The 25,750-nt window shown below is 37.1% G+C and overlaps 1 protein-coding gene across 6 annotated transcripts in view; it reads right to left on the bottom strand.

Moving 5' to 3' along the window:
• The window catches only part of KCNQ5 (potassium voltage-gated channel subfamily Q member 5), a 291,688-nt gene that overhangs the window by 63,713 nt on the left and 202,225 nt on the right, over positions 1–25,750 (bottom strand). For all 6 annotated transcript variants that reach the window (XM_083830126.1, XM_083830130.1, XM_083830127.1 and 3 more), the window contains 2 exons: positions 23,639–23,729; positions 8,147–8,273 (listed from right to left, as the gene is read on the bottom strand). In XM_083830126.1, coding sequence (XP_083686252.1) covers positions 8,147–8,273; positions 23,639–23,729 — 218 coding nt within the window. The remainder of the gene's footprint in view (positions 1–8,146; positions 8,274–23,638; positions 23,730–25,750) is intronic.

Raw genomic sequence — 25,750 nt, 5'->3', positions numbered from 1 at the left:
TCTCCATAGAGATGTAAAAGAATGAAAATATCTGTGGAAACTGAGTTTCTTCAAGCCCTGTGATCACTTACAAGCTCGTTGCAAGGCTGGATGAAGACACCTGGCAATCAGTTTGACTATACTGATATAACAGTGGGCAAAGCTTGCATTTTAACCTGTCATCATTGTCAGTTAACTAATTAAATCTGAGCAGAGAACAGAGAGCCACATTTGAAGGAAAGAGTACTGTCTATAATGCAAATGAAAATGCCAGTTTTTCTAAATGACAACACAGCCCATCAAAGGGAGGCCATTGGCTTCAACTGCCTGCACCTACAACCCTCTTCCTGGAGACCCAGCTCAGACACTGATTACCAGAATAGAAATAAATTAGTCTTCACAAAAGACAGCAACAAAGCCACAACATTAAGCAGGTAATGCAGTAATAATTATAATAATGCTACTCAAACTAAAACCACCAAAGAAGCTGAAAGTCATGTAGCAAATATAAGACAGCACATTGCCTGCTGTCGTATGGTACTGGGTGAATGTAAAAGGAGCAAAGTGAGCACAGGGATTTCTCACTAACTTTCCTTTATTTTGATCCCACTTTCAAGCCATTCTAGAAAGTCTTTCAGTTTATGCCAAGCATAAACTGCTAAGTTTATGCCCCCTTAGACCTCTTCAAAATTCTTCATTAACGTTCTGAGGTGTGGGGCTGGGATACCACATGAGAAAGCACAATTTTGTCCAGCTAATACCTGCAAGAGTAAATCATGGCTCAAATAGACTGACATTTGTCTAATGTACTACACCAAGGCATTAACATTGAAATTTATGTTTATATGCTGCCACAGCACCCCTAAGTAAGTATTGGCATGTTAGTAACATAGAAGACACTTTAAAATTGGTTTTTGAAATGAAGTGATACTGCAAGCTAGTGATGTCACCGACAGGTTGTACATATGCCAAGGACAAGAGCAACGGGCAGTTGCAAAAGTCCAAAATAGCAAACATCTACTTTAATATGATGCTATTATGGAACTCAATGGAAATGTTCTTAAATTATTCCAATTTCTGTCTGGAGAGCATAATTTACCACTACAAAAGCAAAAACTGTACAGCCACCGATGGAGCAATTCTTCTCAAAGAGGAGCTAAGGGAAAGCTGACAATGATATGAGATGGGAGTTGCAAAGAATGTCATGCTACCAATGCAGTTGATTTGCAGCATGATAGCTGGAAAGAAGCCAGGAAAACTGAATATTTTCTTGCATGTCAATTAAGTTCTGACATGTTAATCTCTTACTTCATTAAAAATATATGTTTTTAGATGCTAGGAATGATGAAATTTGAAAAACAAACCAGCCACTTTACTGCTTCTGAGACTATGTGCTGAGGTAGGCAGATGAGTGGATTTGGAACAATCCTGTCTACCTCTTTACCTTTCACACCAGTGCTTATATTAACAATTACTCAATTACTTAATTTTGGATTGGAGAAACATTTACACATATCTAAGGAAATTAAAGCGACTCTCTTGTCTATTGTTATGATGAGAATTTAGCAAACTAAGGCAGGATAGGAATATCTGAAATAAAATGCAGAAAGGTAGTGAAAAGAAAGGTATTTCTGTGAGCATCTTTATAGACTGGACATCTCTAGTAGCAACAATTTTAAAGTCAGTCTCTGAAAAATATGAGCAAAATTGAACATATCAAGTCTAAAAACACGAAATGTTAACTGCTTCTTGGTCTGTCAGCTGCTTACCTCCTTCTTCCTTTACCAAGTCACTGAAACCTTATGGCTCACAAGTGGCACTGGAAGTTCTGTAATGTATATTTATAATACAAAATATATAATAATAATGTATAAAATATATATATTTATTGTGAGATTCAAATACTAGATATCATCAATCATTTTAAAGACTCTGTAAATCATTTACAGAATCTGAGTGAATCTGTACAGAGAATCTCACAATCTTTAAATCATCTACCTGTGACATTTGACCTTAGGAAACTTTTCCAGTAACAGTGAACAAATTAGGAATCATTAAACATTTTAGTGCAGGTACTAAGTTATATTAGTCTTATTTGTAATGGACATAACTACCTAATGCTTGAGAAAATATTTTCAATATCCTCCTAAGAAACTAATTCTAATATCACAAATAAATTCTTCATAGTAAAAGGTCTCTCTCTTTTAACAGACTCTGTTATAAACCTGTCTTCATTTCTTGATTTGCATCTTGATTTGCGTCCTTCACATCCCTGTGCTCTAACCCACTTCACCCATTCCAGTGTGGATCTTTACTAATTTGCACTGCTGGAATTCTCTATTTACAAATGACTGATTATTCTTTGGATGAACAAAATCCAAGTTTCTTACACAGCAGATGAATACAATTAACACCAGGTGACAGGGAAAATCAGCATCTCTCTCTGGACCAATTAAGAGCTCCTTATTGATGTTTGGATATTTTCACTGGGGATGAGAGATGGCAATTTCCTGCTCCAAATCTCCCAGAGCACGAATTTAACTATACTTTATCCAGAAATTGGATTATTGGTTATTCTATGTGATTGGGAGAGAGAGTACTTCTAAATTTGAAGATAAAAAGATCCAGCTTGAATGTAAAATACTTTTCTTCAAGAAACAGGAATTGGTATGAATGATTTTGATTTTAATTAATCAATATTTTTCAACGAAAAGACATCTAACCGGAAAACCTTCACTAGCCTTATTGACTTCCTTGATCATCAGACATCTCAGCAGATGCACAGAATATGCTCAGTCCTCACAGCAAAACCTCAGTCTCCAAGCCTCATGAAAATGAAATATGTTACTACTCACAGCTCCTCAGTAGGAAAGAAGAAAATGTGAGACACAATTGAGTCAAGTTGCCCAATTCATGGTAAGTACTTTTCTTCTCAAAATAATATGACAGTGACACTAAGTAAAATCAAAAACCATGTCAATCAGCAAGTACAGAATGCTGAATTCTTTAGTACATACCAGAAATAAATTTTTTCATGAACTCAGCAGCAAGGGTAGTAGTCAGCCAAAACAAATGTGAAAGAATAACGTCCATAGATAACGTTCAGAAGACATGATGTTTCCTATGCATCTCTAAAAACTGTATGGCCAGGACAGTCAAACATGCAGACATTCCACCAAATATTAGTTTTAAAAACCTACACAATTTGGGACCTATTTAACGTAAGGAGCAACAGTGTTCATTGTATGTAATTACAGCTGCTGAAATCATCCAAGGAACTTTCAACTTCCAGTCTAAATACTACTACTGTCAACATATTTTCTGGAGTGAAGTGGACAGGATGTTCCTGAGATGAGTTCAAGTTGGGCTGGCAGGAGAACATTGTCGGGAGAGCACCTCAACCAGGACTTTGCTCCTGCTGGAACTTGGTCTTGCTGGGATTTATAATGAGATGTGATGTGAGATGTATCTCTTTGATCAAACTTATTCTTAATTACAGACCATCACTGGGTTATTTAAAGTTCAAATTATTCTGGAAAGGGGCTGCTTGTATTGTTTATCATGAGCAGCAGATTTGCTATCTGGCTGAATTTAAACTGTATTATATGTCTAAATACCAAGGTAGCAGACACAACATATCATAACATAAGTATATTGAATTAAAATAAATAAAGGGCTCAACAGATCTTCTCATACACTAGATATGGATTTGTTTATAAAGGTTTGACAAAAGTACCGTATGATGGCTCATTATCACTTTAATTAATGAAAAATAGATTCAGCAATATTCAACTGCCACTGGTATCACTTAATGCTCTGAAATGCAGTTTGCCAGCCATGAAGTTCAAGAGCCTGATTACACATAATGAACTTAAACTTCCTGTTGGGAATTTGCTCATTCTGCAGCCTCAACAGAATTTGAACTTGTGACATTTCCATCACGCTATAACTTGACAAGAGGTAAAATAGAAGCAGCTGTGGGGAAACTACTAATGGAGTTACTGAAATCCTAGGCTCGACCATCAGTAAGTCTACTTGCCCTGGAAAATATGTTATATTGCTAGAAGTGGTCTCAAATTTAAGATTCTGAGAAGATTCTGAAATTATAGTTTCAAAACCTAAATTTAAATTGAGAATTTGCATAATATTTAGGCACTAAAATTCTGTGCTCAAGTTCTGCCAGCTAAATGGATCGACTTGAGATTTTTTTTTTTCCACAACACAGACTGACAGCAATAGTGGAAGAACAACTGAATTGCTACTGAAGACAAGAAAGTACTATGTAAGGTAAGGAAGAGCTACCTTCCTCTTAAACCACACATAATAGAGGTCATAACAGCCAGAAGTTAATGAGAAACACAGGGTTTGCTAGGTAAATACTGTTATAAACTAAAAGGGAGAATCAAGGCAGTTTGCTGTCGATGCACAGGACTGCAGGCTTCTTAGAACCCAGCAAAACAAGGAACACATTTAATACAGTTACCTTATTAAAGTGAATTTGATGCAGAAGATAAAAATAGCAGAAAAACAAATGTTTGACTGGATAAACTACTCTGATTACCTCCTATGCTATGGGAAGCCCTTTCCTGGAGCATTCTGATTGCAAAATACTGAGATAGGACTGACTACTGAACCACAACTAGATCTCCAGCAGACTTTGTAAATCAGCAAAAACCATGAAGGACAATCAGAGTGGAGCCAGGTACCTGATTGCTGCTTGCTACCAGATATATCACGGGACCATTGCTATATTGATGCCTATAAGGGCCATTCTCAGAAAAGGCATTTAAAAGCTTTTTTCGAAGGGTTATACAAAATATTAACTGATTGGCTGATAACGTCAGCAGCATGAGTGAGATATTTCAATGGAACTGGGTGACTGAAGGGCAAGACAGAAGGGAAAGCTGATACGAGAAACACAAGGAGAAGTCTGGGAAATTGTCCAAAACAAATCTACTGATTAACTCCTTCCCCACCGAATATCAAGATAAGTACTTAGGTATGGTAAGCTCTGGCTGGAGATTTTACTTCCCACAGCTCAAGCACTGAAGCACATCCACAAGACCTCTGACAAACTGAAGTAATATTAATCTATCATTAAAACCCCTCTTAGTACCAAGGTCCAGATAGGACTTATCTCTGGATCTTATCTATAACACAAATATTTATAATTTTATTTTAAAACATTTACTTATAAACACAAAACTTATCTATAACACAAATAAATGAATATTTACTTCCATGAGTTCACAAATGATGTGCACAAAGACACCTAAAAATAGTAACCTATCTTTTATATTGGTGATCTTCAGGGAGCACAGCTCCTCTAAGGCATAGGCATACGCAGAATTCTTCCTGGGCATCAGAGTCCCAGGGACTCTGTAGGCAGCAGTTGGGAAATGAGGTGCCTTGATTGCTATGCTTCTGCACAGTATGACACAGCAACAGTGCTCTGTAGTGCTAACATCCAAGCTTCAGACTGATAATGCCTGGGAAATTTAGGATTTAAAGAAGTAAACACATCTTTAAGTATGTGAGTATTCCTGGGAAACTGTTTTATGCTTTATACATTATGTATACAAGCTCATACACCATCAAAGAAAATGAGGTATAGCAGGTAACTCCTGACAGAAGAAAATACAAATCAAGGTTTAATACTACATCATTATTCCCATTTTTAAAGAAATGTGGAACAAGGGAACTAAACTGGCAAATAATTTGATACATATCTTCACTAACCCTGTAGCATATGGAGTTGTTGATGAACTAATTTGTCAGGGTAGTGACACTGTAGGCATACTAAGGTTAAGCACAGAGCTTTGGCCCTGAATGCTACTTTTCTGGTTATGAAGTTATTAATGGAAAAAAATAAAGGCTTTCTGAATGTGACCCTTGAGGCAGTCCTCAGGTTTATTATTTCTAGCTCTTAGGACATTCCTCTATGTGACTTGTGTTTGATCTCAAAAATAATCAGAGAACAGATCTCCTGGAGATATATAGAAAAAATAATATCAAACAGACTAATTCTTCTAAAATGTTATTTTTTCATTGCAACAATAAATAGAAAGAATAAGTGAACAGATGTGTAAGTAAATAATTAAACAAATACACAAATAGTAATAGGTCCAAACTGGCCATGTGCTCTTAAGAGCACAGCATTGAATTCACTGAGTTTCTCCTGAAGCCATCTCTTCTCCTAGGCTGAACAAACCTAGGTCCCTCAGCCTCTCCTCACAGGGCAAGTGCTCCAGCCCTAAACTTCTGGAGGGGATTTGTTATTACAGCTAGGGGTCACCTAGATGAACAGAGTTGCAACAAGAAGAGCAAACTACAGAGCAAGGAGGCAAACCTACAATCAAGTGAAGTAAACCCTACCATTCACTGCAGCCTATGCTAGGAGACCTGCCTGAACTATTTCACAAATAGCTGAATTTGTGAAAATTCATATGGTAGTGGTTCAAAGCAAAGGGGAAAAAATGCATCAGTCACTCTATGATAGCATGCAGAGCTTTGAGTAAGGAAGAACCCCTTCATTCACTTGTCCTTGGAGTTAACACCTTATATATTTCTAGTAACTTCTACATGGCCAAAGTAGTTTAGTTTTACTAAATTAACATTCTGGTGTTTTCTTGCAATCGTGTGCTGAAAAAAACGGACCGACTCAAAATTTCAGGTGCATCACAAAATCGTGAAGTAACTAAGTCTGATTAAGGCGGGTTGCCATGTTTGCTGGTGTCATGGAAAATGAATAGCTGAATTTCTAGGTTTCCCTTGACAGGAGGCCTAGTAAAAGCTGGGAAGATTTTTGAATTTCTTTGCCGTGTTCTTTCACCTGGGCTTGGCAACCTCAGGGCAAATGTGTGAAACCTGGTGCCTGATGGACCTGGGTAAGATACTTCTTCTTCATCCGCTGCTGCCTGAACAGAACAAGCTCCGATACTTGTTCCTCTCCCAGTCTCATAAAATAGGTTAGATGGGGTTGAGACAGCCCGTGATGTCTTTCCACCTACTCACGCACCTCTTGCTAAAGTCCCTTGTTCCACAACAGGATTTTCTCAACGAGACAAGGTGAGGATTTACCAGGGAATGAGGCAGAAGGCAAAAGCTTGTTTTAAACCCCTACCCTAACCAACACTCTCATCTGCTACATCACCGGGAACTGAATAACTCTGTTTAGACCAGGACTGCATTCACCTACATGATGTTATTGTTATTCACTGTTTACACTGAGAACTGTATGCATAACTGCTTATGTGACTCAGTTGTGCTAGCTGCTTTATAGATGTGTGGGAAAACGTTTCCTGCCCCAGTTGATCTATAAATTAATATAAGATACAAGCAAATAAATTAATGGCTGCAGAGAGGAATCAGGTTGAGAGACAAGGTGGGAGGCTGAGATCCTGAAGTTCCACAGATGTTCTTGAAAAAGCTTTGTTCCAAACCATTAGAAAAGCAATAAATTATCAGATTAATTTGGTTAGCCATCCTTGATTTCTACCTTTATTGGGAAACCGATTTCCTGCAGATTCTTTTTAAAAATAGGGCTTTGAGTGGTTGTGGGCCTATTCACCATTTAAAGAATGAATTTCTAGAGCAAAGAAAGGGAGGAGAGACTCTCAGAATCATTGTAGAAATATGTTATATCCTCTGCAGAGAGTGGCAATGGAGGAATCACGATGTTGTCAGAAAACCGTATGATATATGTTTCTAGGAAGGTTTTTAAATTTAACAAAGTGTACACATCTGTAGTCACAGAAGTTTAAATAAAGAGGATACATAGTGTATGCACGTATGTGCATGGCATGTTTGCATGCATGTAAAAGATGTCTCATATCTGTGGTCATTAAATGCATGCAGCTCCTGTGATTTTTAGTGAGATCAGCTCTCAACCTTTCATTCTTCCAGTACGCATGATGCCAGCTGTATGACATGCATGGGAAAATGGCTTCTGGAGAACATGAGAAACATGTGCTGACTGGTACTTAGGAACATTGTGATTTTATATCTAGAGAAGCCTTGGTCAGATGACAGTTGACCCACAACTATTCTGGATTTACACCTGGTTACTGTAAACAGAATCTGATTCTATTGGTTTTCATTTAGAAGTAAAATAGAAGGGGAGCAGGGCTTTTTTATTTTTGTCTTAAACTAGACTTGGGATACTCACCTATTACACAGAATGGTTTCCTTGCAAAGCGCAGCCTTCCTTGCCATCCTCGATATCGACAACAGCATCCAGCAGACCAGATACGAATAATAAATTCCAAACCAAAGACAACAATCATGACAAATTCCTGGAAAAGACAAATAACAAAAATGCCTTTTACTGATAACCAACACGGAAACATCAAGAAACTTATGATCACTGTGTGTGTCTAGCGATCCATCTTTATCACCAGAAGATCCTAAAGCTATGCTGGGATCCTGCTCCCCAGCATGGCCACACATCTATAGAGGAAACACATCCCACAGAGCTTCCTGGTGAAGCATTCAAGTCTAACCTGAGAAACACTAAATATCTGCTAAAATCAGCTACTAAGTATGGAATGCTGAAGGGCTGAATCCTACAGAAGCAATAACAAAGCAAAATTATCCAGTGACTTTGGATAATTTTGGACTTTGGACTGAGGATCAGACCACATGTGGTTTACATAGCTAGTAAGGGATATATATTATATATCCACATCCATAAAATTAGTTCTTATTTTGAAGGCTGAATGTTTTGGTAAATATAACTTCATTGTACTCCACAATAATAGTATACAGGTGAACTGACTGAGATGATGAAGATGTATTTAGGTAATCAATTTATTCCCAGAAGTAGGTTAAGATACATGCAAATTTAATTACATACAATGGGTACGTAATTGTTTGTAATACAGTAAACAAATATACACACTAGGTATAACTGCCCCTGAATAATTTGTGAATGAATACATGCAAAAGTCTTTCTTTATTTGCCTCGCTTGCTTTTCTTTTACGTTGGAATCTTCTTTAAGACTGTTCTTTTCAACCTGTATATATGCAGTTGTTACTGGAAAAAAAAAATTCAGTTCAACAGTGAGGTGAACAGAATTTCAGCAACAGAGCTTTGAGCACAGTTCAGCTCTATAATTTAAGGAAATCTGAATCCCTACAATATGTAGTGATAGAGTACCTACATACTGGTACAGAATTATTAACTTAATTTAGATATTTTTCTAGAATGCCATCATAAAGTTAACCATTTTGAAATGATGAAATAAAAATTTGTGTGTTAAGCAAAAGGAGAAAAATATTTGAAGGAGGTTCTTAAGCAGTTCATCAAGAAGAAGAGGATAAAAGCTGTATTTTCTTTGGCAGGGGAATGCATTCCCATATTCAGGATAAAGCTGTCCCTATCAGCCAATTAACTTGTTATTCCTACAAGATAAGGACTAGTGTAGCACTAGTAACAAAACATTGCAAGTAAATTAAAAAGACGAATATTTGCAAGGGGACTGTCGATTCAATATTGACTTGTCCCCAATAAACAGTTTGCATGTTTTTAAACTCTAAAAATCTGGAAGCCAATAAGGCTGTAGATGTCACATACATCAACTCAGGCATTACTTTACTTGAACTAATGACATTATTAATATTTTGCCATGCAGTGGTGCTTTACAAGCTCAGGATTAACAGCAGTACATTGACATATTGTGAATTTAATTTGCTTTCGCATTTTGGTTTCGTAAAACAATTTGAAAACACAGTATTCCATCCTAAAACATGTCAGCTTGTACAACTGCATTGCATTGAAAGAGTTTTTAGACCTTTACCGGTATCTTCATTTCTACTTTTGCAAATTCCATATTGAATTCATAAACCACAAAAGCAGAACAAGATCCTTTTGCTAAAATGCAGCTAAAGAATATGTTAGTCTTTTTCTTTTTTTTTTTTTGTTAGAAAAGAACACATGGAAAAAACAGTGCTATTGTGTAAGGTTTTCTTTTTATTCATCCTACTTCAGCAAACTTCAACTTAATTCCATGGACTGAGCTATGGCACAACTTTAGAAAGGATTATGTGCAAAATTGAAAAAGTTCCCTATATAGTAACAACATTTCTTAATAGTTGGCTATCATGCCATACATTTCCTCATAGGAAATTCTGTGTAGACCAAGAATAAAATGGACAAAGAAGCAAACTAGAAAAAAAAAAAAAGGAAGAATATGTATTTTAGTTGTATAACTACTACTTTTATAGCGTGAATTGTTAAATCTGGTTTACGCATTGTTAGATGATGTCTCTGAATTTATGGGGGTCGTTGGCAGGCACCCAGGCCATTTGACATCTGATTCTCTTGATGAAGTTACTTCTTCGGGGTAGTGGTAAAAGATACTGGAGGAGGGGAGGATAGCAAAGCATGAAACACTCTTTGCTTCCAATAAAATCTTTTTCTTGTTAAAATCTAATCACAGTTTATTTCATTAACATTTCTGGTTTCCCTAGAAAACATGCTGTGTACAGATGCATAAGAAACACCTCCTCAGTAAGTACTCTGAAATGTCACAGACGTCCTTCAGCCTGTGTGGGAAGTGCTATGTACAGGAGCCGAACCACACTGGCAGGAGATCCTCTGTCACATCCCAGACCCCATCAGGCCTCCCCAGTGGAGAACTGGCAAGAACGGAAAGCACTTAACTACTCACAAAGGACTATACTGCAGCTACGTTGCAGTTAAATTAGTATCATAAAACTGCTGATAGAAATTGAAAAGTGTTAATTTTTGATAGTTTAATATTCTAGTTCCTATTAGTGCTATGCAGCTTTGTATGTCATCTGTACTACTATTAGCAATTATTATTTGCTATGCTTGCTCAGTTACAGAAAGATGAACAGTCTTTATATGCTGAAAGCATGTTTGAAAGTCTCGTATCCTTCACGGTCTCATCTCAGAGGCAGAAATTCTATTTTTCTCTGTCACACACACATAAACACATATACATGTACCACAAAGTGAAAATTCATGGAGGTATATCTGTTCTGAGGAAGAAAAAAAGCAAAAGCATTCTCTCTCTTTTTTTTTTTTTTTTTTTTTTTTTTGGGAGGAGTGTGAGGCAAGAGTATAAGATTTTTCTTGGAGAAATGATGTGAAATGTCTGTGTTCATTCCATACGAAAAATATTTACCACTTCCAGCAACATTATAAATTTATGCAAAGTGATATTCTCTCAAAATTAACTGAATTTTCTACTAATTAAGGAAATTTTTAAAACAGCTGCTGTAGTTACAGTAAGTGAGCTCAAGTACTTTAAATATGGCTCTGTGCACTGGAATGCTGATTTTAAAAATACTGCAAGTCTTCCACACATACCAAACTTCGGGAGGTTTTAAAATACAGTATCAGATTTAATAACAGAAAAGTCACTGAACAAGGTGGAAATAGGATTTCACGCTCATTTTTGCACTTTCTGAAATAGTGTTATTTCAAAATGATCTTTATATCCTGGCCACCCCTACTTTCTCAAATAACAACTGATTTTAAAGGCAATACATATCATGAATAAAATCTACAGGAAAAAGACTTTCCTAGAAAATGTGAATGCATTCAAAAAGAAACTCTTCATGGCAGTATATGTACCAGTTTTTTTTGTATTTTGGATTGGTTCAGGTTGAAACCAGAAAGAGAGTCCCACACCACTGAGAAATAAGTAGTGTTTTAGTAATCAGTGCACTCAATCACAATGTAAATTCAAATTTCTGTCAAGGTTAACTTAGGCCAGGGAATGACATTATCTGTTCCTATAGCAGCTGCCCTGTCACGAGTTTCTTGGTTTTCCATGGACAAAAATTGAGAGGATGCAACCCAAATAAGATCAGTTTGTTGATGTTGTTGTTGTTTTGTTTTGCTTTTAAATTTCATCTGGAATGGCTTATTAAAAAAAGAAGCATAAATCTAGGCTTTTGAATAACTTGGTTGTAGTTCCTTAGGAAATGAAACACAAAATCAGAACATAACTGAAAAGGCATGCAATGGAATAAATCATTAGACCCCATATGATTTGTAGGCTTACTGTAGAAATGACACCTACCAAGTATGTTTGTCCTATGCATAATATGATCCAATATCATTAATTTTGGATTACTTATGAAATATAAAATAACAACTATTACTACAGAATGGGAAAATCCTCCACTATGGACAAATTTGGCCGCCTTCAAAATTCAGCAAGGCTGAATTTGAACTGATGAGCAAGTTTAGATTTACTGGCAACCTAGCCCTTCCCTTCTTATTAACATTACCAAGATCATCCAGGATGCCCTTGCCTTTACCATTTCTTCTTTTTTCCCTATGTTGTCATCTTTTTCCAATCCCTGCTGCCTTTGTCCCTGCTCCACAGTTACCACAGCTGTTACTTTTCTGGATATTTAAGCTTACAGTTGCCCCCCCTCTATTACTGATATGGCAGATCCATTGGTGCTTCAGAAAGGGAAAAGTCTTTTTTCCTTCTCAAAGCACAGTTCACCCAGACTGATCTCATTCTGAAAAACTTCTACATATGCAGCTCCTATCGTCACATGGAGGTATGCATATGCAAGAGAAGCAAGGCTAAAACACATGGGCTTAAAAGATTCAGTTGCTTTTGACATAAGGAATGCAGATGCCAGTGTGCTCCTGAAGATTTTTTACATCTGTATGTGCCTTGGCTGCTCTGCCACTGGGACAATGAGGATTACGTAGATGGATGGAAAATAAGAGGTCATCCAGAGCAAGGTTTCTATTAGCAAAAGGTCCTTCAGGACCTTTGTGCACGGAAGCTACAGTGAGCACTTTTATTTTTTTTGCCTATCTAATTAGGGTGCTAATGACAATGAAATTGTGAATATTAGTATGCTTCTCAGGTAGCTTTTGATGATAAGGATTTCCCTAACTGTAACATTAAAACAGCCAAAAAATGTTTTTATCATAGCTTCCTTGTTCATTAACATAACTGCTTATTAGAACTTAAAATAATTGGCTGCATTCCTGCTGCTGAAATCAGGTGCCTTGGATGTAGGCCATCATTTCAAGCAATTAGAGTTATTTTCGTGATTAGAAAATGACCAAAGTTGAGCACTTTGAGCTGTTCTTACAGGAGGCTCCTGTTTTTTTGTTTTTTGTTTTTTAATTCATAAAAAAGCCGAGGTTTGGATACAAGAAATCTAGCCACAAGACAATAGCTCTGCTGTTATTTTAATTATATTTCTTGTATGGAAGTCGTGATATCACCTATTCCAAAGACTAGTGAAATACGACAACAAAGCTGCAGACTCAGTACAGAGCTGACTGCCAGGTCATAGGAGAACTGGGTTTATAATTGACATTATCAGCCCAGAACAGGGACTTGAACATGTCAAATTAATCCCCTGAAATAAGCTTTAATCAGACCACAAGTGCTTCCATACTGAAGATGACACCTCTGTAGTGTAGCTGCACTGCAGATACTCATCTGGTGTAAATCAGCAAACTCTTTACATGAACACAATAGGAGGAATAGGAGGGACAATGTTGTCTGATACCAGCTAAGGAACTGTCCCCTCTTCCCTGAAAATTCATAAAGAGGGAAGTCCAGTGTTTCCAGATCAGTTGGAAGAGAGGGAGAATAAACATTTTTTCATTCTTTCATTTGCGGATGACTGTTTTAAGAATGTCACCAGCTGCTGAAATCTCATTCTGGTGACACATGATGAATAGTGATACTATTCAAATAGCAATGCTTTATTATTCATAGTCAAAGAAGATGAGTGTTTTCTCATTCAATTAAAGCAAGAACATAATACCTCAGCTTCTGCACCCCTTTCTCAAGGAAAAAAAAAAAAACAACACAAAACCAACAAAAAACTCCAATGATTTAAAGCACGAGATCTGGGCTCTCCACTTTACACTGACACAGCTGGGAGGTGAGGGTAGTGCAATGGTACTCTGTCAGAGAAGCCTGAGAAAGGTGTGGATTTAAAATAGCTGTGCTGTAGAAGCTGTTGTAGCGCTAGGGATGCTCCTGTTATGCTGGCCAGTTTCCAGATTAAAATCAGCATATGTGAATATGTGCATATGTTATTGTTCAAAATAATTATGTAATTTGAATCCATTTGTATTATCCTTACGTCAGCATTAGAAGGGAAGATCTTTGAACTAAACAGCTAACAAGTATATCTACAAATGCATATATACACTTCAGGAACTAATGTTTTAATTCTCCCCAACTGCAGTTTAGCAGTGAGAGAGGCAGCCATAAATCTGAAAACATAACCCAGAGTAGACCCTATTAGTGGGATATAAATCACAACCAGAGACTTCAGTTCAGCTCCCAGTGCAATACCCAATAAGCACAAAATTAAATTTATGCACTTTTTTGTCATTTATCAGTTTCGTAATGAATGTGATACTTTTACAACACTTGCTTTTTCAAATTATGATTAAGATTTCCCATGTTGATTATACATTAATAGAGGATTATTAAGAAATCCATTCTGTGCCTTTTAATTTAATACACAGCTACAAGTACATTGACATAATATTAAAATCCCAGTCTATGCTCAGCTTTAATTAGCCACGTATTACATATGATTTCTGCTATCCAATTCATTCTTAGCTCTTTGTAATTTTTACCTGAAATGTCACCTATCAGTCATGCTTCTTTACTCACTTACAATAGAAAAAAGTCCAGAATTTCTATGTCAAGCAAAAGCAGATTTGAATCAGGTAGCAAAAACACTTAGCAGAATTAGGTAGCTACCATTTAATTATGTTTGTCATCATCCCTTATAGAGTGTTTACCATAGCAGACCTATTTCCTAGCACTGATACTACACTAACCTTCCTCTGCATCCACAGAGGAAGGACAGAAACCATAGGACAGCTGGCAATGCCACAGAAACAAATGCCACAGAAGCTCCAGGATCCATTGCCAAAAGTGCATTTCTCACCACTGCACTTGCAAATTATGGTGCTTACCATCCAAGTGCATGTGTGGGCAAACATACTCCTTTTGGCTCTTAAATTTCGGTGGATGTAGTTCTTCCAGAAAGACCCTGGTGATAACTGAAAACTCTTTCTCAAATTGGGAAAACGGCCATGGGAAATGCTGATTCTGCTGTTCGTCACGTCCATCCTACTCTTCCCCAGACACAGCATCATTCTTAAATATCGTGCTTTCCAGTGCCTCCCACTGACAACCACTGCTTTGCTCCAGATCATTAGTTTATGTCAGGTACAACTACGTTTCTGAGATAGTTCCTGAATGGAGACAATATTAATAGAACTCACACTATAGAATAATTCTCTGCTTTCCAAGCATTTTTGTATCTTGCCTTGTGCTTGTTCATGTTTTCTTTCTCTGTAGTGAGGTATCAGCAATGAATGGTCTTATTTTAATTTTAAAATTATCTGCATATTGAAAACAATGAAGCTCTGTACAGCTGTACCCAGGCCTTCGCATCTCCTTTGTGTTTTCTTCACACATTTTTTTCTGCTGTAGTCAAGTTTCTGATGTCACATGTTACAGGCAGACGTTCAAGCACATGTCTCTGTAGCTACACAGCTCACAGATCTTCCTTTTGAAATGTTTGTGAAGAATTTGATATCTTTCACTCTGTCCAAAAGAAATGTAGAATGGGTGCCAGAGCCAGCACAGACTTTGAATCTTTTTATGCTCTGGCATCCATGCTAATTTTGCATTGATGCAAGGGGCTTAGGCTAGTTGTTATGGTTGAACACATGTATGTGAATTAACTGAGAACATTTGATGTGCTATAAAGTGGAGGGGGATGGGATATTTGTTATTTTATTCTTTGGTCTTAGTGTGCTTAGAGTTGATAAAACCTAGAGATTCTGCAAATTATATTTGCTATGTTCTTTAAGCAATTTTCCCAAATATTCCTAAAGCTCTTTAATGGAGCTTCCCTAGAAACATATCGATGTACATTTTGATTATTGGGAGACCTCTGGGCATCTGGGATTATGTGCTCTGAAATGTTTCCAGTACCAAACACAGAAAGCAATTTCAAGAAAGTGTTATCTGACAACTGGTAAACTTTGGCAAATTGGACTTGGAACGTACTTTATCCAATCTGCCAAAATCCTGCTTATGCATCTAGTTTACTGAACATATTTGCTTCTGTAATCTCACCAGACATTTCTGTTACTTGCACAAGTCTTCATTTATAATATTTTTATTCAACTTCCTAGGTTCAATGAAAAAGTTAGCTTGGTCCCTTCTTTTTGCTCCAACAATTAAACTTTGAAATCCAGTATACCACATCTCATGTTTTACAAATTCTGCCATTTGCTGAGTATTTTTCAGCTTTTTGTATTATCTTTTCTAGGCTCTGGGATTTTGGTCTCCTGGAAAAAGAGAAGAGCAAAACCCTTCCACATCCTCTTAAAAACATATACGTATATCTTTGTGAGACATTCGTTTCCTGTGCTCATATCTTCATATGGTGCAATCAGCCAATTCCTGTCTGGTTCAGATTTGATACCAAAATTATTATCCTGTCCATGGAATACACCCTTTCCTTAGGCGCTCAATGTAAACCTCCAAGTTTTAAATGACCAGTGCTTATTTTGCTAATTCATCATTGTATCTCACCCCCAGTTCACAGTGTCAGGACTGAACTTAGTTCCTGTGTGTCTCCTTGTATTTGTCATCATCTAAACTTTAAACTGTCTTTGAATATACTTCTGCACCTGATCCTTGCAGATAATTTTGATATTTATCTGTATTTTGTATCTATTTGCTTGATTTTGCAGTCTTTAAACTAAATCTTGTGAGCAGACCTTTTCTCTTGCTTGAGGAAACTTCGCGTTTTGGCTGTAGTGAGAAATGTCTTTGCATGCTTTGTCACATCTGTGCAAAGTGACTAAGTGGATTACAGTTTCTGTATGTTACTCAGACCGTGGGGGTTTAGGTTTAGATTTACAAACAGCTTTCATATCACTGATATTCTGCCTTTTTCAGCATCCTTTTCCTTTTATAATATAATGTTTGGTAGACCTTTTCCTTAAACTTTATAACCTCATACCTTGGCTTTCCTCTAGAGATATATTCTGCATTTCCATCTGGAAAATCAATATTTCCCTAAAAAAATCAGGTCTAAATTTCTGATGGACTTTGATATCAATCCATTTTTTACTGTTGCAACCTACACTACCTGTTTGTTGGCTGTTTTAATGAGGTAGTTCTTGCTACCTATACAAGAAGTCTGAAACCATATCAAACCGCCATGAAGCTAATGAAGTTCAGTACTGCAGACTATAGCATAAACTATTACAAATCTGCATCTATATAAAATATTATACTTATGACTTAGAATAGGTTTACCTTGCTACCTTGTTATCACTTAAACTGATAAAAAGGTAAAGATGTCATGGAAGAGCGGTTGTGCAGGGAATGTTGCTCATTTGTCCTTAAAGGAGGTCAGGGACAGCTGGTTTGGTTCTTTAGGATGATGTGTTGATTAGTCTAAAGGGAGATGTGCTTTTCCCTCCTCAAAGAATTATATCCCTATTAATCTGAACCCTGACACCTCATCACTAACATTGAATTCTCTCCTTTTTCCACTCTTAATCTCCAAATCCTCAAGTCGTGAGTGTTCTCCTACAGAAAGTGGCCTCTTGAAAGGCTGGCTAAAAGGCCCTTTTTTGAATAACATTGCCAGTCCTTTCCCTCTTAAGAATATATTCTCTGCCTTTGAAGCAATGCTAGTCTTTCCTGTGCTGGGAAAACAAAAGGAATCAGAAACAACTCCAGTGATCTTTACATTGCACAGTAAATGGAGATCTCTTACTGGAGGACACCTGGTAAGTAGTTCTTCCTGGCAAATGCTCTGGCAGTGACTCTGAAACTCTCTCTTGCCTGCTACTGCATTTGCTGTTGAACGCTGTAGCACTTGCGGTAACTGTTTGTAGTTATCCTACCTTCTTAAAGTGATTCGGCTATGAGATTTTTCTTTGTCCTGATTGCAGACCATGTGTAATAATGCTGTTTTAGTCATCTTTAGTCATCAAACCCATTTAAGCTTTCCCATTAGAAGCATAATACGTTGCATTTTTTAATTACAAGAGAAAAAATTGATTTCATTCAATGCGTGATTTTTCATTCTTCTTTCTATAAAGGTTGTTTTTCCTTAGTAAAGAAGAATGAAATAAAAAAAATGTACAAAATGTTACAGACAATATAATCAAGCCCAGAACCATATCAGTAATAGGGTTATGCCAGTATCAAGACTTTTATTCTCTGATATGTTTGAAGTGTGTTTTAAAACACTTAGCACTGTTGACAATAGATTTTTCATAGATACATTCACAGTTTTATATATGGTGTCATGTTCATTTGTTATGAAATCATTTTTATTGTTACTTTCATCTCTCTCCATAGATACAGTGTGTGAGTATTTGTTTTAGAGGTTTGTTGGTTGGTTGGGAGTGCCAGTGCTGCCTTACAACAGGAGAATTACAGCTTTAGGGACATCTACTGATGTGTTTTTAAATAACTTCAACATTTCATTTACATTTTTGTCTTCAGTAAGACTTCCTCCTAATAACTTTTAACTTTGGAAAAATGCAACCAGAACTTAGGTTTCAGATGGGAAGTCAGCTCTGTTTGCACACAAAGGTTCTTGGGCGGTTTTAATGAGATCTGCTGCAAATTCTTGTAACAGTCAGTTCTGATTTCATGAATTGAGTATACATAACAGGAGAGTATCAATTTAATTAACAAAGACATGAAATTGTTTATTTTGAAAGGGTAAGACTATATTCTTTCAAAGCTAATAAGTAGTTTATTATGATACAGTAGAATTGTTTTATGCTCATGTTATCGCCTTACAATAGTAGAACATATGAATCCAAACAACAATGAAAATATGGAGGCTTTGACCTTATCAAAAATACATTTCCCTCTCTTATTCTGTTCTTGATAACTTCAGTTTCAAATATATAACAGGTGAAATTTTTCAAAGAGTTCTATAGAGAAATTTTGAAATTTAAAATCCTTGCTTTGATTTGGAATGAAAGGAAATATTGAAAATGAGTATTTTCTGAGAAAAACCAATTCTGAGTTTTTACAACCTCTAGCAAACTTGAAAATCACTGATTTTTTCTCATGGATTAGTTCATGTGTTTCTCTTTGGAAAAGAATCAATGGAACTGTAATAACTGTGGTCTATACCCTAGCTTTTTTTTTGTTAGAGATGTATCTATGATTGAAATCTCTCATGATCATTCATTTTTCCTTCTGTGCATTGTTAGCCTGTCCTACAGAGCCATCCATTTAGTTCTCTGCTCAGGTCTGGTGGTCTTTTATCCATGTGTTATAAGATGATTCAAGTTCTTGGATAATAAATCTAAATCAAAATATGTGACTTTTTGAACAGAGGAATCTCTCTCTCTCTCTTTTTTTTCTTTCTTTTTTTTTTTTTTTTTTTTTTAATATGTTCTGCCCAGCCTTAAAATTTTGTAGCTAGTATTTGTATGATTACATTTCTGTGGATGGATTCACTTTCCTAAATCAGAGACAAATTGAATATGTGCTTGCCTGTTACAGGGCAGCTATACCCTATGTTTTCTAACCAATGTTCATCCTCTTTCTACATTTCATTTATGGGAATATATGAGAAGAGAAAAATCTTAGGAAGAGCTTAATTGCTAGAAGCACTTACTAGACTCTCCTTTTGGATTCATGTAAGTGACCACAGTAAGTTTAGAAGCTAGCTTCATCTACTGTACGCTGTCTGCTTTTATGTCTTTGGGAACTATTTCTGCCTGAAGAACATGTTCCTAGAGAACATTTTCCGAGGTCCTTATTCTGTAGAACTGTGTATAGCTTTCTATCTCAGCTCTTCTCAGAGAAAAACACAAAATAGAATTGACAAAACAAGTTCTGCAGAAATTCATGAGTTTTGCAATCTCTCCAATGTGCTTAAAAATGAGAATAATGAAAAAAAAAAAGAAAAAGATTACTTTGTCACTTCAAATGAAAATGATGTTTCGTTTCTACAGCGTCAATTTTACTTTTAAGCCAAGATTTCTAAAGTGCTCAAATACACAAAGAATGTTTTATCACAGGTCAAATGAGGCATCTAATCTGATCCAAGACTTTTTCTGGACTTTCTGATTCGCCAGCTCTTTGTGGGTCAAGTCAAATTATTTTATTTTCTCAAATAGACAACAAACAAATAGAAGTGAACCAGTTATTCACATAGCTTTAGCTGAAAATGATCTTAAAATATAGAAAGTTTGATCATGAGAGCGAATTCCCTACAGTTCCAAATATACTCTTTCCTGGCTATCGTCCCCAAAAGATTTGATTTTGCCTTCCCAGCCCAAGTTTTACTTCCCTTGTGTGTACTATTTGATAAAGCGCCAGCAAATGTACTTGTAGGAGATCAGCAATACACCAAAGATTATTTTCTTGCTGTGTTAGTTGGATTCTTAAGCTGCTTGTGGCTTTTTTGATGTTGAAGTAGATTTTATTCTACTGTCTGTCTGGTATATATCACTGCTACAGCTTGAGTGCCAGAAGTTATATGCTCAGATGAGGCTAAAGCATAATTATAATTGTAGGTATAAGGAGTTGTATCTGATGCTCTCCCTCTGGTTAGGCTTATTATTTCTGGAATAAAATCTAACCAGATTCATTACTGATGTAGCAATATTTCACATACACTTAACATATCTAAAGGGCTTTCATTTTAAGCATAAAACCCAAATACTAAGCGCATTTCCCTTGACAGGCCCCCAGATAAGTAGAGGGTACCTAGGAATCCAGCAGTGCTTGTTCAGATGCCAGCACTGAAGCCCTGGCTGGGTACAGCCTGACGCAGCGTGGCAGCTTTGTGCTAGCCTTGGGAGCAGAGCTCAGGAATTTCTGCAGTCCAGACAAGTCCATTAACCACTGCTGACGCTCAGAAGCCCTCAGCTAATACTGCTTTCCTAAACAATTATTTACTTTGAGCTATTGCACTCTGTTGTATTTTTCTGAGAGAGCACTTAGGATGCAGTGATTAGGGGCTATGTTCTCTGCTCCCTTGTAAGGTGAGGCTCAGGGAGATGGATAAATGGAACTGACTGATTGCAGAACAGTAATCTCCTCAGCTCCTCTGGCCTTTCTGAGAAGGAAGGAAAGGTTTACTTACCTCATTTACACTTCCTTCTTTAACCTTCCCATGTAATTGCAAATAGCTGCAATATATCAAAAGTCACAGGTGCTGGTGCAAGCAGCAGCTCAGGTATTAAGCTGAAGGAACATTACATTAGCTTTTTAGCCAATTAACATGGCTCTAGGGGGGACCATCTGGAATAAATCTGTGAAGCAAACAGTTCACAGAAACCCAGCAGGCAGCTCTAGAGATTGTTGTATTTGTACTGTACTTCATCAGAAAATAAACATCTATCTTCCATCTCGAGCACGAAGCAAAACAGTATTAAAGCAGACCTCTGATAGTTAATACAACTGTCTCTACTAAATGACACACTTGTAAGAATTGTGTGAATCACTGCAAGTAAAAGGTTGTGGAAACTCTAGTGACTGTAATTATTTGTTGGCACAGCCAAAACAACTACTCATGACTTAATGTAGAACTGCATTATTTTCTTATTTTGCGGTTGCAAAAGCCTGCTTTGATAACATTACTAATATCAGCTAATGATTCAGTATGCAGAGAGGGAGCAAATCATGCAGCAGCAAACTGGAATAAACCAGTCAGCTTTAGCCTGCTTCTGGAACTTCATACTTTGCTGTGTTTATATTTTTCTCCATTAGAGACCCACAGCAGGAGCCGTAAAATTCGTCATCACTAGATTTATTCCTGACAAGGGTTTGCTGAACACACAAGGCTATAGCATAGAAATGTTGGACCAAGCTACTAGAGCTTCAATGCTTCAAGGATTAACTATCCACCCTCCTTGGGGTCCTCCTTAGGGACATTTCTGTGTTCAGAGGATGACAGAAGACGTCAGAATTATTGAGATGGACAAACTCCATCTTTGAGGCCATGGCAGCAGGAAGCGCAGTAAAGTTTCATGCACCAAACCCCAAACAATGCAGCTCTGCTGAAGGACACCTCTACAAGGACTGGGGTATGGGCTAATGGAGCTCCCGCACCTCAACCTAGCCATGGGAGCAAACCCAGGACTTCACAGAGCTCTTCCATGGTAAGGCTCTCAGGTGAGCCACATAAAACCACAGGGAACGTGTTTATCAGCCAGCTGAGGAATCAGCGGTAAGCGTACCAGCACAATCAACTAATATGAGGCTCAAGGGAAACACATATTTGCTGTCAGAAAAAATGGCTTTTCTGCAACTAATTTGCATAAGCATACAGGGAAACAGGCTACCTGTCAAGAAGGCACCTTCCATCTGAAAATGGGTGTTTTCAGACAAAACAAATTTTCCCACTTTCTATACTAGAAAACCTTAGCAATTAGTGTAGTGATAATTGCAATAACGCAATTATTTACAGAGCATTCAAACAAACTTCCATCTGCAAAGTGTTGTTCAACTATGCAAATAATGGAAGTAGATAGGAGTACAGGATTAAACCTGATCACTTTTAGCTGTCTTAATGCCACTTGATCTTTTCTCCAGAAAAATAAATAAATAAATAAATAAATAAAAGGGCTAACATGGCTAGGAAGCAGAATACCATATTTAGCATGGTTCTCCCTAATTAACTCTGCTAAGAAACAACACCATCAGATGGTGCAGAGCACCACACTTCTGCAGCTAGCAAGCTCAGGACGTTTAGTTCAGGTATCTGGATGCAGTAGCACATTGTGCTCTGGAGGCATACCACACACTGCAATTATTTTTATCGGACTGCTCACACCATAATTAATTAGGAAGCTGTTCTCAAAACTAGTTCTCTCAGTTATATACAGTGATGACAATTAAAATGTTGGCATTTGTCAACAGTTACTTCACCGCAGGCACTACCTAACAAGCCACAGTCTTCTGTGTACATGGAACTGAAATAACCATGGTAACTCTGGGTATACAGTGACATTTTAATGACCACTACCGCTTATCCTCAGGCCATCACTTGCAGAACTAAATGGCCCATCAAGAAGCAGATGAATAAAGTGGCATCCATACAATGCATGAAAAATGCTAAGCGCTTTTAGGGATTAAAGCCATTTATATCTACCTCAGAAGGGAAAAAAGATAAACATAACACAAAGCATGTATTATGAAGAAATAATGAAACTACCACATCCTACTGCAGCAACTGCCACTAAAATGTCAGTATCCACCAATAGCTTGCACAAATTGGTATCTAAGATACCAAAATTATTTCCTATTTTAAGTATAAGTGCCTCTTACTACATACTGACTTTATAAATGGCAGCAGCAGTATCAAAGGTCTTTCATGCTCAGTCACTGCCAAACTGCAGTAGAAAGACTATTAGTAGCAAAACACAGCAATTCTCAAGTAAAAAGAGGATGAAATACAGTACTTTATTAAAACTTACAGTCTTGACTTGTTTTTAAAGAAAAAGATGGTAGAATCCTTTTTATTATCTTTTCATCATCATGATAAAAAGTCTGGTTTCTTAAAGTATTCAAGAATTACATTATTCTCTCCATGGTGAGGAAGAGGATTTGAATGTATATAAAAGTATCTGTAAAACTGTCTTGTATTTAGAAGTTTCACTTACCAAAATGAAGAGACAACCAGAGGCAAGTTTTGTGTGTTCAGGAATAGTGGAAAACACGGACAAAATCAAGCAACCAAACACAAGGAGAAAACTGAAAAAGAAAGAATATTAATAATTGTTAATATTTTTCAGAACCCTGATCCAGTAGATCCTACTTCACCAACATTAAAAGAAGACTATCAATTAACAGTCTTTGTTAACAAAAGGGAATTCAATTACTACTAAGCTCACTAAAGACATTTGAACAGTCTCTTCATAATTCTAAAGACTTTCATGCAGCGCCAGTAGAGTTAATGTAAACAAACATAAGAATCAAGATTTTCTTAGTGAAATGACCAATATACACAGACACTACTTTTGGTTTCCCAACCCTGTGCATTTATCCAGTCCAGCTACTCTTAGTGGCTCGAAAGAAAGATCAGTAATGGGAGAGTTCTCTCATTAGTCTGAAGGATCATTTCTCCCACAGTGGATCACAGATGTCTGCTGTATGTGATTATCTAAGAGCTAAGATACATATTGCATCTAGCTGCTATGACTTTTCAACAGAGTTCATGTACAAACTAACAGAATTTCAAAGGCAGCTGGGCTGTGGCATCACTGCCCTAAATGACTAGCTTTCATTCCTGGAACAAACTCAGTATCATACAATCAATGGAAGAAATTAAAGCATAGGAGTGAGTCAAGAGGGTTTTACACAGGTGATCACAACTGGGAAAACATGACCGCAGTTTTGAACTTGCACTCTTCACGGTACTGACAAATGCATGCAGGAGAAGCAAAGCACCAACACACTGTCAAATCTCTATGTGTGGCAGATATGGACACCCCATATCACTGTAGAAATTCTTGTGTATCCCATGCCTGTTTCTTGCAGCATATAGCACACATGTAGTGTTTACAGACATGAGCCTGAAGAACTGGTATTTCCCTGAAGCCTGTACCATGGATGACAAGGAATATCTTTTCCTACAGGACTGCTTTGCCAATAACAATGCCACTGTGCTGGTGAAAACTGTTTTCTATGAAACGGATCAGAAGAAAAGTTCACTTCACCCACAATACCATGAACTGCATAAGTAGCACATTGAAAGATACCATTCAGTATGCAAGGAATGTAGTACATGTTCTATATCCTAAATTCTAGCACTTGCACTGTGTTTTGCAGGTAGTAATAGCTGACTCTATCAATGTTTCAATACTTTCCTCCTTAAAATACTTGTCAATCATTCTGGGCAACCAATCAACTAAAAAAAAGGGCAGGCCTTTGGCTTCTGTCTGAATTGCTGGGACTCTTGCTAGACTCTTGCTCTAACCCAGCAGGAATGTGTATTTCAATTAATACAGGGATATATCTGCAGGAAAGTATGAGTGGCTCCTTCCTGATACAAAAGAGACTGAAATCTGTTCCAGAAACATGAGAGAGAGATGGACAAACTGAAGTGAGGCCAGTGGAGAGCCATCATGGTGGTCAGGGGCTGCAGCTCAAACACTCATGAGGGGCTGAGCAAAGCTGGGTTTGCCCAGCCTGAATAAGAGGAGGCTAAGATCTCTGACTGTCAACTATCCAACTCTGGTTACAGAAGAGGCAGAGAGGACACAATATGCAGGAAGGAAAATTATGATTAGCTATAAGGAAAAAAAATTGCAACGAAGCTGACTGAGCAGTGAACTAGTTGACCAGCAAGGCAATATCTGTCCCTGGAGATTTTCAGAACTCAGCTGGGAAAGGCCTTGATATGACTTTGAAATTAGCTCTACATGACCTGAAGAAGCCCTTTCCAACCTAAATTATTCTTTGATTCTAACTACTGGATACAAACATTAATATGTTATTGTATCTGCCCACACGTGCTTCAGGAGCTAAAATTGCTCTTCCCCTTATACTGACTTTCCATTATGCACCAGTGTAGTAATATATGTAGTACATTAGACAAAAATGTAAGTCCATTTCGTTGGAATTTCTCTTAGAAAATCTAATGTGCAATGCAATAACACGTTGGAGGCATATGCTGTAGCACATCACTTAACTGCAGGGAAGAAGTTCTGTTCTGAAAATCAAATCTGATAGGACTTTGTGTAAAAACTCTATCAAGAACTGTAAATAAAATG

Source organism: Anser anser (assembly GCF_964211835.1).
Source record: "Anser anser genome assembly, chromosome: 3".
Lineage (NCBI taxonomy): Eukaryota > Metazoa > Chordata > Aves > Anseriformes > Anatidae > Anser > Anser anser.
Note: the sequence above shows the minus strand (reverse complement) of the source record. Positions and strands in the feature narration are given on the sequence as shown.